At 33.9% G+C, this 20,674-nt stretch overlaps 1 protein-coding gene across 1 annotated transcript in view; it reads right to left on the reverse strand.

Moving 5' to 3' along the window:
* The window catches only part of lama (phospholipase B domain containing lamina ancestor), a 131,150-nt gene that overhangs the window by 42,531 nt on the left and 67,945 nt on the right, over window positions 1-20,674 (reverse strand). Inside the window, exon 8 of the mRNA XM_090414012.1 lies at window positions 2,063-2,155. Within this exon, the coding sequence (XP_090270138.1) occupies window positions 2,063-2,155 (93 nt within the window). The remainder of the gene's footprint in view (window positions 1-2,062; window positions 2,156-20,674) is intronic.

A 20,674-nucleotide genomic window follows, 5' to 3' on the forward strand; every position in this document is an offset into this window, starting at 1 on the left:
CCTTGCCTTTTCTTTGTACTTTTCATGAAATTGATTATTACCACCAATCTTATATTACCTCCATTATGCTTTCTTTCTCTCTATTGAATGCTTCATCTTTTCATTCATCCATTTCACACCTACTTAATTTAACCTTCTGACCTTTGGAACAGATTTAGACATTGCCTCTACTAGATAGTTGTTAAATAGCACCAAAGCAGCATTGATCTTTCCACCCAATTTAGCCTTCCATGCTACAGCTGCAAGCTGTCACCTTTCCTGAGCTTCTCATAATCACCAGCCTTGTAGTTCCACATATACCCTTTCCTCACATGGTTAGCAACCACCCAGGTAATCACTTCATGGTCACTCTCACCAAATGGAGGAAGATTTGACACTTCATTTATAATGACATCCTGTGATGAGACGATCAAATCTAAGACATTCAATCCTCACATACCCTCTGTTACATATTGTGTGAGGCAGTTGTCCCTCAAAAACTTCAAGAAAGTCGTTTTTTTTTTTTTTTACTTATGATTGCCATCTCATTATCCCAATCTATATTGCCATAATTAAAATCACCCATAATGTCACCCTTTTCCTATTTGCTTATACATTTCATGGTCACTACCTTCCACATTACCAGGTCTATAGCAACATCCAACTAACTATTTCATTTTATTCACCTCTATCTCACACCACATCACCTCAAAACCACTGCCACTATTTGCCCTCTTAATGTACAGGAAAATGTGTTTTACCTAAGTTTGAGTTTATAAAACAGGAACGAGTTAATCTACAAATAGCCTTATATGTAGTGAGTATATTATAATAATAAATAACATAATGAGCATTATAATAATAGGCATGTGCTCCAGCCACCATGCTTATTAAATTCAATCCAACATCAATGTATTTTCCATCCATTTTCAGAAAGATCACTCCTTATTCCTTTGCTTCTAACACTTTTGCTGACTTCCAGAAACGTCTCCCCCTCTATTGTTCTTTACTGCTATTTATGAAAAATTTAGCCCATATCTGTTCAAAAATTCCTCTCACCAACTTATTCCTATTATTTTTTGGAAATTCCACAACTTCATACTTTATAAGTAACTTGTAACACTAATACCAAAAGTATTCAAGGCTGATTTTGTTTATATCTGGTCTCTTTTTCTCTTATTTACAAAGCACTGCAAGTTGCAGTCAATGATTGGACCTATAAATACCCAATCCTTCAATTATTTGATCCTTTTATAGATTAGTATGTGTCTATAACAACTCCTGGTATAGAATTGTAGATGCCTCTATGTACCAATTCTTCAAGTATCTGACCTGCAAACTGAGTTCCCAGTGCAGTCAGATAATTGAAGAATTAAATAGCTGCCGTAGCGCAATTGGAAGAACAGCGGAACACTGTGCCCTTTGATTGGAAAAGACCAGGGCTCAATTTTCATCGTGATGAGGGGAATCCTTATATGGGCTTTTTCAGTTGAAGGTGAGTTAGCCAATCTCATACGGTGGTAGCAGGATTTCTTCTCCTGGAAACTTGGGTTTTTCATCCCGTGTACAGACAAATCGGCCTTCAGAACACACCCACTTTACAGACAAAAAATACTGTTGTTGGTGATGATGGACAATAGATGGTGTTGATGGTAGTAGTGTCATAGTTGGAGAATTAAGTAGTAGTGGATAGGACGAGATGTATTTAGTGAAGTACAGTAGTGTGCCCTCCCACAATTAGTCCTTGGACTCCCTGGAGGACTCATGTAATAATAATAATAATAAATGTTTAAGAGATAAAATGCTTAAGTATTTTATCTCTTATACAAAAACATTTACTAAGATAAGTTATATTGCATTTTAGTTTTACACGAGTCCTAACAATATTTAGATTAATACCACAAATACAGAAAATTAAGAGAGAGAGAGAGAGCCTGTATGTCTTGTCCTACATCAGTACATAATTAAAACTTGAAACTTTCAGCATAGAACTATCTATATTAACAAAATTTTTTAAATTTACAAATGATACTTTTTATAATAATATATGATAACTGTTAATGACTGATAGACTGTAACTTACGGTATCTGCTCTAAGACCCAAAGGAGATCATCTTGTAAAGGATGACCAGGTTGAAACTTGTTATAATTGACCACCATCCACTGGTTATTATAGCTTAAAAAACAATAAAAATATAAAATCTGAAACTCAATACTATTATCATCCAGATCATAAGAGTATCTAAATATAAATACTGTAATGACTGCTTCAATGCATTTTAATATTCTAGTTAGGGAATGAAAAAGTTATCTATAAACTGCAATAGGGTGATATATGCACTCAACAAGTGGAGAAATTCTATGCATGTTGCAGAGTGTTAATTACTGGAAACAAAGTAGTTTTTTTTTTCAGTTTATTTTTCTATGGACTATTTTTACTTCTGTTATTTTTACATTGTAACTTTGATGTCACTTCCGGAAATTAGAAAAACCAGCCTTGCTTACTTTAAACATTTTGATGCCCCCCTTTTTTTTTTCCTTTTAAATCGCATCAAAGAAACTGTTTGCTCTATCAAAAATCAAAAATAATTTATGTTAGAGGAATGTTTTTTTCATTTAACTCATCAACCAACAATGAGAGCAAATGTTCAGTTTTTCCAATTGCAGGACCACAAGAGTATCCAAGAGTCGTAGTGTGGAAATTTTCCTTCTTGCAATTTCCACTGTCTTTTTAATTTTATCACCATTTTCCATAAATAGTTGTTATAGTGAAAGGGGAAATCGCAGTAGGATGTGATTGCCCATAATTTCATCTTTTCTTCTAACATTATAGGATTTGTGTGGTCTTTTAGCAGCATTTCAATTGACAAATGCACTTCTGCTCTTACACACAAACAAGGTTCCAGTTTTATTTTATTTAATACACTGTATCTTTGTACAGTGTATAAAACATTGTACTTTTTATTATTAAAAGGTACAATGTTCAAGTAGAGTTATGTTGATAATGTAACAACATAGATATTATAAACATGTTCACAAGATGAGTTTTAAAATAAATTCACCTTTAATTAAAGAGCCACTACCAATACAACATGAGACGGACACAAAGCTTAGTCCATTCAGCACTGTGCTGTGATATTTTTTTGTTTGTTTTTTTTTTTTTTTTGTTTTTGGAAGTTTCAGTGAAATAGAATTTTTCTAGAATTTTTGAACAAAACCAAGAAAATTATGAGAAAATTCTTGAAACGCATAAATCAAGGACCTACTGTACAATGTCTTGTATTTCAACACATTCACCCTAACCATCTCTCACATCTGTGGTCTCCAGTCCTTGATCAAATAATTTTTTTTCTAACCCAGCTCTTAAATCCATAAGTTAAAACTGGTTAGAACACTGTCTAGTATACAGCTAGTTTAGCGTTTTGACTAATTTCTCTCTTAGTTCATATAAATTTATTTAGTGACTTACTACCATATCATTACTACAGAAATTAAATTCTGTTTTCTATTTCCATGCTTAATTTGCCACTTCACTAAAAATTGTGCTTAAATAGTTTAAATGTTTTACTTGTTCTATAGATTTTCCATTCAGGGTGATGTTTTCAATGTTTCTGCCTATTTACATTGTCTTTGATTTTTTATTGCTGATTTTCATACCTCATTTATCACAACAGTTAGTTTAGTCAAGAAATCTTGCACACTTGTAATGAATTTATTCAGAAGTATAATATCATCTACATAAAGTAAAAAGCTAAGATTAGCATCTCATCTGGGTTAGTCCCGAGTGGGTGGAAAGAGGGGAAAATAGTTCCACTGCATAAAGGTGGTTCCAAGACTGCTGTTGTAAATTACCGACCGATTAGCATATCAGGAATCATTGTCAAGGTCTTAGAGAAAATAGTCAAGAGGAAAATACAAGATTGGATAGAAGAAAATGGGATACTGTATCGGGGACAGCATGGTTTTGTGAAGGGTAGGTCATGCCTCAGTAACTTGCTCACGTATTATAACACAGTGACGGCTGAACTGGATAAGGGTAATGGGTTTACGGTGATTCTACTGGACCTTGCCAAGGCCTTTGACAGGATTCCACATGGAATTCTAATTAGTAAATTGCAGCATATGGGAATGGACATAGGGTTGGTGAGATGGATAGGAGGGTGGTTGATGGAGAGATATCAGAGAGTGGTTTACTCGGGAGTAGAGTCCACAAGACGGCCTGTGACAAGTGGTGTGCCACAAGGATCTGTTCTTGGACCACTGCTGTTTAATTTGTTCATAAATGATATAGGAAATGATCTGAGAGGAACAGTTCATTTGTTTGCAGATGATGCGAAGTTGGGTAGGGCAATAGTGAATGCAGATGACGTCAAAATTTTGCAGGATGATTTGGAGGTCTGGGCTAAGGAGAATGGATGTCAGTTTAATGTGGCAAAATGTAAGGTTATGCATTTTGGGGTGAAAAGATTGACGGCAGTTTACTGCATTGGTGAAACCGTGCTCCAGGAAATTGATGAGGCACGAGATTTAGGAGTGTTGGTAGATAAGGAATTGAAATTTAGGGGACACATTGCAAACGTGGCCAAAACAGCTCATCAAATCACTTGGTTGCTGAAGAATACGTTGACAAGCAGGTTATTGTTCCTCTGTATCGAGCCTTGATAAGACCCCATCTAGACTACTGTGCTCAGATTTGGTCACCTAGGTTTCTTCTTGATGGGGAGGAGGTGGAGAGGATCCAGAGGCGAGTGACCAAGATGATAGCAGGTCTGTGGAACGAACCATATGAGAACAGGTTGAAGATTTGTGGGTTGCAAAAATTGGTTGATAGGCGGAGGAGGGGAGATATGATTGAGACATTCAAATTACTGAAGGGTTTCTATAAAATTAATTCAGAAGATATTTTTGAGAACAGGGCTGGTTGTGGGAGGACTAGGGGACATCCATGGAAACTGGGCAAAAGTGTTGTTAGTAAAGGTGTTAGAGCTGGGTTCTTTACTTTTAGAGTAGTGAATGAGTGGAATGCGCTCCCTGAGTCTGTGGTGGATGCTGTGACAGTGAATGAGTTTAAGGCGAGGTATGATAGATACTGTATGAATGTCAAATAGTTATGAATATGATTTGGGGCCTCCCTCGATGAGTCTAATGACTCCCTGGAGTTGCCCGTAATAATAGTAATAGTAATATCTCTAATTTTGATACCGGTTTAAATTTATTAAATTTAATTTGTAACTAGGAAGTGAAGGAAGACTACTTTTTTTTTTCCTTGATGTTTTTAGTCACCAAAAATGCTGATAAGGGCTTTATACAGTGTATATTGCAAGTCTACTCACACCAGTTGTTAGTTGGTGCACACACACACAACTTTACAATTACCAAGTACAAAGACTAAAATCCTATGTATGGTTCATATTGAATTATGGATGTAAGACATGGACATATACAAAATCCATAATCAAGAAATTGCAGGCCTTTGAGATATGGTAATATAGGAGGACACTGAAGATTCTTATAATGAGAAAAAAACTCATGAAGAGGTATTGAAGTTAATGGGAGCCAAAAGAGCACTCATGGAAAACCTTATAAAGAGAAAGTGCAAGTTCAGCAGGAAAGATTTCTCTGGAAATACTGAAAGGAAAATTAGAGGGAAAAAGATCTCCTGATTGCCCTAGAACTTCTTCGATTGATGATGTAAATAAATGGATAGATAACAAGAGGTATTATGAGATCAAAAGAATTGCAGAGGATCGGACACTCTGGCATACCATGATTGCTAACCTCCAAATTGGAGAAACTACTTAAGTACAAGTACTTAATTTGGGAAGTACAAGTACTTCCCAAATTTCTTGCAAGGAAACAGTTCATTCTGATTCAAGTTAAAGCAATGTAATAGTACTTAAGCACTGTCTTTGAATACATGCTCAAGTTTAAAATCGCACCTATTTAAGAGACAGGCTTCAATCAGGAGATTCTGTAGTCCATGTCAATACCATGCTGAGCCACCATATTTGTGGGATTTTTTATAATGAATGTATACAATGTTCTTGAATTCTTTTCTCAACAGAATGTCCTGTCTATTCAATGAGAGACAACAACCACAACCCTTGGGATTAATCTAGTTCTTCACGCCCAATATCATCTCTTCACACATTCTTTTAATACATGTGATTATATCTGATTCAATCTCAGTTTTATTAACATGGTTACTTAAAAAATTCAAAACATATTACTGATGTACCTCATCTTTCTTTTCAACTGTATTTAATAATATTTCCAAACCCACCTACTGATTCCGTTAAGAAAACACATGGAATGTACTGACAAAAAGAGGTGACCTTTGTGCCATCTCTAGCATCTCCTATTTGCTACTTTTTCTAGGATTTTGCTTTGCTGCCTCAGCCAATCTGTCACCAATTTCTTCTTCCTGACCACATCCATTACTCTTCTATTTGTGATTTTCATCAGTAACTGATCTGAAACCAAGTCTCAGGCATCAGTAATATGCTATACCCCCCACTTCATCCTTTCTGTCTTCTTTCTTTCTGGTTGCCTGTGTCTAAGGATTCAATGCACCGCTCATAAATTATTCAGACTTAAGTGGGAGATAATTGTTAATTAAGACCACGACTGCAAACATGGTCAATTATAGAAGGTATTGATAATTGTTAACTTAGTATAGAAATAGATTAGATTAGATTAACCATGTGCATATCTGAAGGTTCACTTCTTCACTGAGAAGTTTTTCCAATCTAAGGGTTCTGGGTGGCGCAGTGGAACAAATAAATTTTTCCAGAACCTTAAGAGAAGTTAACTTCAGAAGCTTTGTTACTAAGGAGTTGGCTTAACCTTGAGACAATCTCTTTGTAGATCAGACTTCTGCACGTGATAATCTGAGGGGCTGAAGTATATAATAGTAAGACAAAGACAGACACATTATAGGCGATGCTGAGATAGGACAAATTATTCAAGAGATAGTTAAGTAAAGGAGTTAAACCATGTTAAGTAAATATCAACTATTATTACGATGACATATATAACAACTCTAATGTTCTCCTACCTTCTCAAATGCATCTTCAATACCTGTTCTGTTTGAACATCTTTTGCCAGAGCACAAAATTATACATTTTCCAATCATCCTCTGTTATTACCTCTGTTACATATTAACTACCTTCTATAACATTAATATTTTACTTCATATCTTGGGTATTGGCTGCATTTTTAAGAAATATATATACTGAGTGCTTATTTGGGATTGTTTATCCTTATTTTATACAATACTCATAATTTTGAGATGTTCCCAATATACAAATCAAAAAAGTGACAAAAACTTCATTAAAATTATTTTATCCACATTACATTGCTATAAATGTCTTTAGACATAAATTTATTAACTGTGAAAGTTACTCTTTCACAGTTAACAAAATAAATAGACACCAATATTAGTAATATTACTTCTAGTTCTCTACTACGTTACTAGACACATTATAAAAGGTCTGTACACACAACAATATTTATTACACTTTTTCTTTCAATGTCAATGTATTCATACTTCACCACCCACACTAATAAGCTATTAAACTCTCTCTCTCCCTGAGGGGGAAAAAACCCAAAAAACTTCTCACTCCCTCATTAATCATGCCCTTAAAAAAACTACCAGGAATGACTGTTCTATCACATCTACATTTTATTCAATAAATAACCTTTATATCTTTTTTTTTTTTTTTTTTTTATGTAAATCCTATCCATAATAAATGTACAAACTTTCATGCATTAGTACTGCAGGTGTGATAACAGTTAGATAATCTCAAACTAGAAAAATGGAACCTTTTCAAGCCATTTCAGGTCTGCAAATAAGCAGGAAGGCAGTGGCCTCATAATGACCAATGGAATTTATGAGGCAGATAAATTTATGAATTTATCTGCCTCACAAAGATATTCACAAATAACTATGCCTACAGCAGAATTCAACCCTTGATTGAAAATAGTTGGAGGGAGAAGCTCTATCCATTCAACCCACGCTTATTTCATAAGCACTTCTCACCAATTTATGTCTTACTCATATCACTTCCCTGGTTCATGGACAATTCATCAAGACGAAAATTTAACACAGGGGAAAATTCGTCTAGTGGAAAATTTGTCGCTGGGAAAATTCACTGCAGGAAAATTCATTGTGGAAAAAATTTGCTGAAAAGATTATTTGCTAGAAAATTGAAATAATGATGTATTCATACCGACATATGAAAAGTAAATGCAGTGCAAGATAAATTTCACAAAATATAGTTTTTTTATGTATTTATGTATTATTTGTTTAGATGTTAATTAGATTTTCATATTTTTATTCTTATACAATGAAAGTAATATATTGATTGGCGAGTTTCCTAATTTCTGTTTCGTCTTAAAAATTTGTAAATACTTAAATACTGCAAGTTCTGCTGATGGAATATTAATACAGGTAACCCTTGTATAATGCGGTACTTATACAACGCGGTTTCGATATAATGCGGTCTACAAATTGTGGTATCCCTTGTTCAACGTGGTTTCAATATAATGCGGTCTACAATTTCTAGTAACCCTTTATTTTTTTTATTTTTTTTCATATTTTTCACTGCGAGATTTAAAAATCAAATTTTATCTTCGTTAAATTTGTGTCTGCTCGTATCACGCAAGTAGTTATAGGTATCGAATTTAGTTTTATTGTATCACTGAATAAGGTACTGTACAGAGGACTTTTGCAGTCTGTGTCATTCTCAACAAATAGTGCAATTAGAGACAGAATAAAAACGGCACTAACTAATAAATCACATCTCCCATCTCACAGAAACTACGCTGTATAGACTTAAGCAAAACCATATGTTGCACCGAAACACAGTATCTAACTAAAAACTGTTAGATTTTCTGCAATTTTTCAATTATGAAATAAGTGTTTTTTTATTGCATTTAAAATTCTCTATGTCATTATGACAGATCACAAAGGCTAACTTAAAATGAAAGACTACCAAGAATTGAAACATGCCATATAATGAATGTGTGAGTTCGCCTGCCACCTCAAACGCAAACAAGAAGCCAAAAAATTCAACCAAGGGTTGAAACGTTTGTTTGATTTGAGCCAGTCAGTAATGAGAAGTTCCATCAAAACGATAAATGCAACCCTGTTGTGAACGTGTTAAAACTAATAGTGAATGGTGTTATGACAGTTTCAGATGTTATGGAATTCGATTGAAGAGAATTAGTATTTCAACTCAACACTTGTCGGTTGCTTTTGTCTTTGGGTTGCGCAATCTTTTGTTAATACCGCACCAAAACGTCTTTATAGCTGCAGTCTTGTGTAAAACAAAATTCAGCTTGTACATATTGTAACATTTAAAAAAAAAAATTGAATAATTTATAAGCATATAAAAAGATATCACCTGTAAATCGTTGCTGTGCCATAGATTCGCCATCTAGGATTTACTGTATAAAGTGTTTATTGTTGAAAATTGTCTTCGTTTTCTGCCAGGAAAGTGCATTTAAAATCATAAGTGTGTTATTCTCAAGCAGAGCAGTTTATTTTCTGGTGAGTTACATACATATGTAATGCTTTTTTTTTTTTTTTTTTTTTTTTTTAATGTAAAAGGTTATTTTTATTGTAATGGCCACTAAAACTGCAATGAAAGGGAAAAAAACAACATTGAAGAGGAAATTCATTTCTTTCGAATTAAAAATTAAAATCTTGGATCGGTTGAAAATTAGAGAAAAACCAGGAGTTGTTGCAAGGACTTTGAATTTAAATGAATCAACAATCAAACAAAATGAACATAAAATTCAAGAAAGTGTTATTGCTAGGTCAAAGGTAAGTGCAAAGCGCATTACTTGTGTTCGCGATATTCTAATAGAAAAAATGGAGAAATCTCTAATGATTTGGATAGAAGATTGCACTCAAAAGAAAATTCCTTTGGATGGACACCTTATTAAGCAAAAAGCTCTCAAAAGTTTATAAACATTTAAAAGAACTTGATCAAGATTCTTCAGAAGAAATCTCTCAGCATGGATTTTCTGCCAGTAAGGGTTGGTTCGAAAACTTTAAAAAGCGCGGTTTTCTTTGTATAATCTTAAAATCCAGGTAGAATCAGCCTCAGCAGATGTTGAAGCTGCCCAGAAATACCCAGCAGAACTTTTAAAAATCATTAAAGAAGGTGGTTACAGTGCAGACCAGGTGTTCAATGAGGATGGATCTTGGTGATATTGGAAAAAAATGCCAAAACGCAAATATATTTCGAAAAATGAAAGATCAGCTCCTGGATTCAAAGTTTCCAACGATAGAATTACTCTGTTTTGTAGTAATGCATCAGGTGATTACATGACAAAATCAATGTTTATCAACCGATCTGCAAATCCTTGTGTGAGATGAAAGGACTCGACAAGTCCATCCTACCTGTTTATTGGTGGGCCAACAAAAAGGCATGGGTTACAGCTAGCATTAAAATAACTTTTTTGCCACCTAATACTACTTCACTTATTCAACCACTTGACCAAGGAATAATATCAACATTTAAGTCATATTATATTCGGCGAACATTTCAATTAATTTTGGAAAAAATGGAATCTAATCCAAATATGACACTGCCTTAAGCATAAAAAGAGTTTTCAATATTGAATTGCGTAAAAATTATTTCTCTGTCCCAACCCTCTATGCTGAATGCTTGCTGGAAAAAAATATGGCCTGAAGCCATAATGGAACAAAACTTTGTACCACCAGCAGATGCCGAGCTACGTCGTATAATAAATGTCACACACATTTTTGGTGAAGAGGACTTTTGTGATATGGTTGAAAACGAAATTAGTAAATTAATTGATGGAGAAATAGATTTAAAAGAGGAGGAACTGGTACAATTAATAGATGCCGTCGAACCAAATGGTGGAGAAAGTTCTGCCGAAGATTCTGATTGTGATGAATCCGTTAAAGAATTCAGTTTAAAGAAATTAGCAGAAGGATTGGACTTGGCAAGAAAGTTAGGAAGTTATTTTACTGATAATGATCCCTCAATTGAGCGCCATATTATGAACTTAATAAAAAATTGCAACATAGTGGAAAGCAAAGTCTTATTACTGACTTCTTGATGACTAAACCAGCCGAAGTATGCAATGAGAATTATACAAATGATGTCCAAGAGATTTCAAGTGGTGACGACCTCCGGCCACTTAAAGAACATCTACGAAATGTTATTCCTGAAGACAGTGATGATGATTAAAATATGCCATTTATTTTATTGTTTCTAAAACATTTATGCATTATGTGCAATGAAATTCATGTACAATTTGTAATTTTTAAAATTTTATACTACGTATTTGTCATAGTTTATGTTTTCTTAAGTTACATGAATTACCTGAATTAAATAAAAATATTATTTTTGTTGGATATGTCATTGTTGTTTATATGATTTAAAAAAAAAACGATTTTGGAACCTAACCCTACTTTTTCTATGTGATCTATGTCTCGTATAACGCAATTTATATAACACGCCATTTCTGTAAAACCTAACATCCGTGTTATACGAGGGTTACCTGTATTTACAAAACTGGAATAGGTATAGGAAGAAAGGGCATCATATTTAAGAATATTTATTCTGCAAACTGTTCATTATATTTCTGTGTGCTTAGACACCTATCCAGATGTGATATATATATACAGTAAAACCCCGTTTTTATGTTCCCACAATTTACGTCATTTTCCATTGGTCCCATCTTAAGATATGTTTTCCCGTCGTTAATAACTTGATGTGGACGTTATTTCCCGTGATTTGTGTTTTTTTCTCGGGTAGCAATATTGATTTTTGAATCGATTTCTGCAGAAATCTGCACATTTCTGTTCCCAGATGGCATTGCTTTTGGCTGTAGTTTCGTTTCCACCATCACAGTGACTTGCACGCTTGCAGCAGTAATGTAGTGATGAACAATACCGTGATTTTTCAATCACAGTACGAATTGATATTGCAGAATTTCTGCTACGTAATTTAGCATGTGAAAGTTGCTTTCAAGTTGCGGTGGTGGATTATCCATGTTAGTAACATGGAGAAAAAAGACAGAAAATGTATTTCGGTAGAAGAAAAGATGGCAATTCTGTGACGTGTAAACACGTGTGCATTTAGTAAACGATCTAGGACTCTCTGTGTCCACTTTGAACACGATAGTAAAAAACAGGTCAAGCATTGAACTCAATGAAAAGCAATCTGGCGCTATGTAAATAAAATAAAAAAAAAAAAAAACGAAAAGCAAAAACAATCAACAATTAAAGATTTTTTAAAATAGATAAATGTAAGTAATTGTAAATTCATTTGTTTTCAGTTATTAAATTTTGTAATCTAGTATGTAAAACTCACATACTAGCATAAGTCATCTTTTAGCATTTTTTTTAAATGTTTTTTTACATTTCCTGCTATTTACACTTTTTTCCATCAGTCCCCTGAAAAGTGTAAAAAAGAGGTTTTACTGTATATATATATATATACACATACATACAGGAATACCTTGTATAGCGCAGTTAATTGGTTCCAAGAAGAGTCCGCGCTATGCAAAACCGCGTTGTTCGAGGTCTATTTATAAAGGTTTTCAATTTAATTTGTTTATTACAAAAATTTAGGATAATAAAAATCTTGAAAAATGAAAAAAAAATTTTATTTTTATTAACTGAATAACAAATAAAATCCTTTTAATCTGATATAAAAGTTGTAGAAAACAAAACAAATATTGCTTCAATTTTAGCGTACAGTAATTTACTTTTTACTCAAGTAGTCTTTTAGTGTTCGTTGAACCATCCTTGTCTTCGTCTCTTCAAGTTCTAGATCTCTGTAGCATTTGATGGCATTATTGAGACTTTGTCTCACTTTGATGCTTCTTTCCAAATTCGGGTTGGCATTTATGAGAAAGTCGGAAGCTTCGATTTTTCTCACAAAAGTTGAAAGGTCAGCAAAGGAAAATTCTTCAACCATGACATCACTGGGGTCATCTTCGTCTTCTTCTGCTTCATAGGCTCGTTGTTGTACCAACTCTACCTTGAAAAAGGGTTTCATCGTCCAGATCATTTGAATGAGAATCAATACATTCATTCACATTGTTACAATCGAAACTTGTAAAACCAAGATCTTTGCCCATCTGCACAATTTCTGTTGAGATTTCTGTGTTACAAAAGCAACAAAGTCCTTTGAACAATGCGGCAAGATATTATGCCATATGGCTCTCATGTTGCTTTGAGTCACATCTTGCCAAGATTCATAAATATTTTGAATGGCATCTTTTATGTTAAATTTCTTCCAAAATTCACTCAAAGTCCAAGAATCTTCTTCTGCTGCAGCTTTAATAGCTTGAGCAAAAGTTCGTCTTAATTAGTAAGCCTTGAAAGTGGAGATAACGCCTTGATCCATCAGCTTCAGAATTGATGTTGTGTTTGGAGGGAAAAAATGAATCTTGATATTTTCATCTAAGTCAGTCAATAGAGTTGGATGGCCTGGCCCATTGTCTAATAAAAGAAAATTTTTAAAAGGAATTCGTTTTACAATAGCTTTTAACTTCGGGGCAAAAACAAGTTTTAAACCAGTCTTCGAAAATTGAACGAGTCACCTATGCTTTTTTATTTGAACACCACAGCAAAGAAATCCTTAAGAGCTCTTGGGTTTTCCACTCTGTACACTATCAGTGGCTTCAATTTTAAATCACCTGATGCATTACCTCCTAGTAAAAGTGTTGTCAATCAGTCTTTTGACACTTTATACCCAGCTTGTGTTTTTTCCTCCTCTGCTAGAAATGTGCGCGATGGCATTCTTTTCCAGAACAAGCCAGTCTTGTCAGCGTTAAAAATTTGATCATCTGTGTAGCCTTCCTTCTCAATAAGCTCCTTCAATTCATTGGGAAATAATTCTGCAGTTTTAGTGTCAGCACTTGAGCTTTCACCCTGGATTCTTGCATTATGGAGTCCCATATGCTTTTTGAAACTGTAGAACCACCTGCGACTTGCTATAAAAGTTTCACTGGTTGTATCTCCTTCATTTTTGCTTTCATTTTCTTTTATTTTGTCATATAGACTTGTTGCTTTGGCCTGGATTATCATTTGACTCAAAGGAATCTTTTTCTGATTACAATCTTCAGTCCAGATCATTAGAAGGCGTTCCATATTTTCCACTGTAGAAGATCGATTTCTCGTGATCACTTTTGACATATAAGAAGTGGTGCTCATTCCATGTTGTTTAATCTTTTCTTTGCTCTGAATAATTGTTCATACAGATGACTCATTCATTGAATTCTCGCATGCTATTTTAGCAAACGAAGCGCCATCAAATTTCTTCTCTAATGTCAACCACGTGCATTTTTTTGTTACTCCAACAGTGTCTTGTTTGTTTCATCTCTTTTCACTCATACTTAAATAATAAAAAAATATTAAATACTAATATTAACGTAAATAATAAAATGCCGCGGGGAAAGAACGTGTCTACGTGAGAGCCAATTGAATAACTACTGCATAAACGTGGCTCTCGACTGTCGCTTGCAGTGCCGGGAGTTGTCAGTCAGTATTGACAATGTTAGTGTATGTAATAATAAAAACCGCGTTAGACCAAAACCTGCGTTGTTCAAAACAGCATTATACAAGGTATTCCTGTGTATATATATATATATATATATATATATATATATATATATGCACATTTTATCTGAACTAATTCAGAAGATGAGGTATTTCAGTTACTGAATACACATGTATTTTGAAAATGACTCCACTATTCCTGCATACGAAAGACATGAAGGTTCACAGAGCTAGTTTAAAATCATAGATGCACTTTTGAGTAATTATATTAAAGAAGGAGATAATAAAATTATGTAAATCCTATCATCATTATGTAAATCAGCATAAGCTAAATTGCCATCTGTGGCTTTTATACTAGTCATGACCTTTTCCTGCAATACTAGTATTTTATAACTAAGATTTTTTGAATTTCATATTTAGTCTTCTTTACTGAAAAAAAAAAATCATCATCAAATTCCTGACATGTACCCTCAAGGGGTGTACAGGATATGATAGTACTACATGAAAAATTTACATCATCACTAACTTCCTATCTACAATTTTCCTACAAATCAGTCTGTTACTTGTCAAGACTCCAACATTACCAGATCTTATATTTCTATCGTCTAAGGCACTTTGTACCATATCAATCCACCTATATCTTGGTCTTCCTCTTCGTCATTTTTTCCTGCCAAGCTGGCAGAGAAAACTTGTTTTGCTAATCTTTCCTCTCCCATTCTATTTAAGTGACCATACCACCTGAGATTAGCTCTGCAAACGCATTCCTGGATGCTGACAATGTCAAGTTCTTTCCTAATATCCTCATTTTTAATATGATATTGCCATTGATGCCATCTGTTCACACCTCTAATCTTTCTCAGGACTCTCATATCTGTGGTCTCTAGTCTTTGGTCAAGTGTTTTACTTCTGACCCAGCTCTCAGATCCATAAGTTAAAACTGGTTTGAACACTGTCTTGTATACAGCTAATTTAGTGTTCTGACTAATTTCTCTTTTATTCCATATGAATTTATTCAATTGACTTCCTACCATACCAGCTTTGTTGATTCTGTTGTCTATTTCTATATTTAATTTACCATCTTCACTAAAAATCATGCCTAAGTAGCTGAAATGTTTTACTTATTCCACAGGTTTCCATTCACAACACAGTTGACATTTTCAATGATTCTGACTATTTTCATTGTCTTTGTCTTTTTATTGCTGACCTTCATATCATATCTATTACAACAGTTATTCAATTTAGTCAGGGAATCTTGCAAACTTGTAGTGGATTTATTTAGAAGTATAACAGCATACGCATAAAGCAAGGAGCTGACATTAACATCTCCAATTCTGATATCATGTTTAATACCACTTTCCTTCATAATGTGATCCATATATATAATAATGACAGAAGGGATAATGTACATCCTTATCTCACACCAGATTTAACATTAAACCATCTTTCTGTACTTCCTTCAATTCTAATTGCTGACTTACAACTCAAATACAGACTAAGTATTGCTTGATATAATGTCCCATTGACACCATATAACTGTAGCGTATTGAATAGCTTCTCTCTTGGCACCTTGTCATATGCCTTTTCCAGATCGACACTTAAATACAGATCTTTGTTATATTCCCATGCTTTCTCAACTATTTGCTGTAAAGTGAAGATCTGAACTTGACAGCCTCTATTTGGCCTGAATCCAGCTTGTTCTTCACCAAGCTTTTCCTCCACAATCCTTCTCAACTGTTTCTCAAATATACTGGCATAAATCTTGCCCGGAACAAAATACTGGTACAAAATGACAAAAAAAAAAAAAAAAATATATATATATATCCACTCATACTTTCATATACTGACTGAGATCTGAGAATTAGAACAAACAATTAAATTTATTAAATACGCAACATGTTTCATCAGAGTGGCCGACTTTTTCAGGTGTGAGAGAACATAGAAAGTCAATATTGATCAGTATATAAAAGTATGAACATATTCCAATTTCGAGTTAATACAACAGATCATCATATATATCTACTCTTTATATATAAAAAGATAAGCCGAAATTTGAAACGCTTCTATGTCATGTTTTTTTGTCTCCGGCTTACCAGCCTGGAACTCAGGGGGCGCCTATCCCACCGAGTTCCAGGCTGATCCCCCCTAGTGTGTGTGTGTGTGTGTGTGTGTATATATATATATATATCAGTGGCAAATATTCCTGATGTACTAGGTGTGCGGTGCTCATCCACGAAATATCAGTATCACCGATATTATATTATTGCAGTTATTCCTGTTAAAGACTCTCCTAATTGTTTGCAGACTTCGTGTAATTCCTTAAATTAAACATTATATACTAATGCTTCATTGCCCTCTTCACGATGATAATGAAGCATTAGTGCTTCATGAACAGGGCACTTTTCAATGCATAAACATTGCGTCACATTCGCGTTAATAGCCCGGGTGTGCTTTCGAAATGCACCTTTGATCCCTTTGAAGAGCTGTAAAGAGGGCGCAGCAGGTCAAATTCTTAGCATTCTAGTATTTTTAAACCACTCAGAAGGCAAAGATGGGTGAGCTCACATTGAGAGCTCACCCAGCACCTAGCAGCTGTGATTAGTTATTGTGTCAATCAATCCAATTGAAAGTTGTCACTTGTCATGAGTTGAGCACTTTCTGTATCTGATGGCTGTATTACAAACAGCTGTTACACGTGTTTTCTGGAACTGAAAATTTGAAAGTGGATATTTGGAGAAAAAACCTAAATGTTTCTCTTGCTTGTGCAGTATAGCATCTATTGAGGTTGCAAAGTTTTTTTAACAGTATAGAGACATTTTTATTCTAGTCTTCAGAAACAACAGACAGTTAAGATCTATTTCTGAATAAAAATGAATATTCTGTGTATTATAAGAAGTTGTTGATCTACAAAAATATACCAGCATACGTGAGATTGATTGATAAGACAGATGAGCCGCTGATACTAAAAAATAATAATGAATTTAGGATTCCCGAAAGTGTGGATAATTCCAATAATGATCAGATGTTATGTAGACTGAGTCTCAGTAAACAAAAGAAAATTCTCGAAAAATAGAGTGAAATATACACAAACCAGAGAAATACATGGGAAACAAATTTTACAAAATGATTTGCTGCTCCATCAAACCATATTTATTCCTGCCATACTCTGCCTCCTCATGAGGTTTTTTTTTTTTTTTAATTATGCCTTCATAAATTCACTTATTCATGTCTAGACTTTATAGGATCGTGTTATTCGCTCTAACCAGCAACTTATAGGACACATATCACAAATATTAATTATTAATAATTTGTTTAATAAACGAAAGTATTTCTATTTGCACTAATTCTTTCCTTTCATTTCCTATTCTCACGTCTTATAAATGATGGTTCACATATTTTCAACTTTGAGTATTTCAAATATACCAACCATCAAATATAGCATTCTCCTTCATTGTTGCTTTCTAATAAATCCTAAAACAAACAGATTGTTTCCCCCACTCTATGCAGAAGTATTAAAAGTTATCCTGCAATTAATTGCATTAGACCAATTAAGATGAGCGATGATGTGCTATGCTCTCAAAACTTTACTTTCATACATCAATAAAAATGCAATCATATGATCATGTGCATCCACAGAGAGGGGGGAAAATGGGGCACTCCCTTCCCCAGGATCGAGTAAAAAAAATTCCACAGATTATAATTGTAAAAGTGATTGAGATATGCAACCTTACACCCTTGACAACAGGAATGTTTTTTTCTGTCTTAAAATTTCATTATGGGTTGGCCTGCGGCGGGGTAGCCATAGAACACGTGTTTTATTGCATCAATAAAGCACGTGTTTCTTTTTTCGGTTCATCGTTTTCTGATTTGTGAAATGTTCATTACTGTTGTGAACAGCAACCAGTTCGTTTTCCCTCTGTGTCTAGTGAGTCACTGAGTGAAGTGTGAATTGTAAATTTATAGTGAAAATTTAAACAGAAAAATACATTTTTAAAAGGTAGGTGTAATTTAATATTATTTTACTTGTTAGTTTTATGATTTTTTTGCTTTTAAAATGAAATAATTTAATTTAGGATTTTTGGAATTAATTAGTTGACTTATAATAAAAAATGCCGATCAATTTTTTTTATATATGAAATTGTGCTAAAAATTGTATTAATTCCAAATACTTTTTTTCCAAGAATTAAAGATCATTAAAATCAATGTAAAATGAAAATAATGTATTTATAGTTTACATCGACAAATAATGACAAAAAAAATGCTAAAAGATGTTTATTGATGTAATTATTAATATGACCTTAAACTAGCTTTATAAACAATAGCAGCGTGCAAGATGTCTTGACTATGCTGGAAAAATGGAATCATTTTCAAAATACACGTGTATTCAGTAGCTGAGCTGAAACAAGTCACCTTCTGAATTAGTTAATATATTAAATTTAAAAAATATATCACCTGGATAGTGATTTTTTTTTAATCTTTTTATTATATTTTTATTTATATTTTTTAAATATAATCAAAATATTATTATTTAACACCTCCAGGGAGTCCAGGTACTCACTGAGGGAAGGCACCTGCTTTATAAGTCTGTCTTCAACATTCAATCACCAACTGACTACAACTTCACCAACGCCATCTATTGCCGACCACCACTCACATTTCCACAGACAATCACAAATGTCCATGATGGGATTCGAACCTGCAGCCTTTTGGCTGGAAAGCAGATACGCTATCCACTGGGCCAACTAGGCTGACTATTTCTTAAATTTTTTAAAAAATATTTCTTAAATTTTTTAAAAAATATTTCTTAAATTTTTTAAAAAATATTTCTTAATTTTTCAAAATTTTTAAAATTTCAAAAAGCTAAATATAATCAAAATATTAAATATGTAAAATATTTCTTTAATTTTTTTAAAAAATATTTCTTAAAATTTTTTTAAAAAATATTTCTCAATTGTCGCCGATGAACTGTCCGGACACGTACTTCCCCTCTATCTGTTAAGCTCTGCAAACTATGTTCTCTTAATCTGTCCTCTTACTCAACATTCTACAATCCTTACACATTCTTCTGGTATTTATCTATATCAAGGATCATGGCATGCACCGCATCAATGTTTTCAGGTGTGATCACTGTGGAAGGTCTTTCTGACCTGGAGGCATCTGTTGCCCAGTTTTGAATTTGGCCACCCATCTGGTAACCGGTGGACATGCTGGGGCACAGTCCCCTAAAGTCTCACACAAAGTTTGGTGAATCTCAGTTGCAGACATTTCTTGCAGCACAAAAAACTTGATGGCCTGCACCATTACAATTACATTACATTATTACAATTTAATGAAATGTGAGGGTTAAAGGGTTTTAAGATATGTTCTTTCTTATGGTTATATCAGCTGCTTTAATATCATTTTTGTTCTAGGTGTTTATCAGAACTTTTCAGCTCCCTCGTACATTGTAACCAAGAAGGGAAAAAACTTTTCACAACTATCTCTCATCTAGAGTATTTAATAAGAGGTATAATAATAATAAAGATACTTTGCACTTATGCTTACATCTGGGTATGGGATTAAAACAATATATAGTATGGCACTCCATTCCCCCCCCCCCCAAAAAAACAGTACTTAACTTTGACACCCCCTTCAGTACACATGCTATGAGATTAATGTACATTCAACTGTATGTACATTAATAGGAGAGCATGTGTAGCGTCTATGCCATTATATTTAGTTATAGCAATGGTGTTGACATCAGAATAAAAGACGTTTATTGTTGAGCATTATTTTCGTTCATATGGAGTTGGTAGAGCAAATAGCGATACTGAGGTGGTCACTACACAGAATCCTTAAGGAGCTGGGTGCTTCTTCATTCATTCAGGCAGGTCAGTGTTTGACAGCAACGAATTACATTGCATGGTAGGAATACTGTGCACGCATGCAGGCCAATATCTATGAAAATCTGTCCTTTCTCCATAATGTCTGGTTCTCAGACGAAATCATTTCTATCTAAATGGTCATGTAAACCACCATTTAGTAAATCAGGTCTCAAAAAACTAAGACCACCCTACAGGTTTCTTATTTTTTTGAGACCTGAATTTGTCCAAGCGAAACCTCTTCACATAGAGAAGGTCACTGCATGGTGTGCAGTTTCGGGTCATG

This window comes from Typopeltis vanoorti, chromosome 24, assembly GCF_054136105.1.
Source record: "Typopeltis vanoorti isolate ZY-2024b chromosome 24, IOZ_Tvanoo_1.0, whole genome shotgun sequence".
NCBI classification, from domain to species: domain Eukaryota; kingdom Metazoa; phylum Arthropoda; class Arachnida; order Uropygi; family Thelyphonidae; genus Typopeltis; species Typopeltis vanoorti.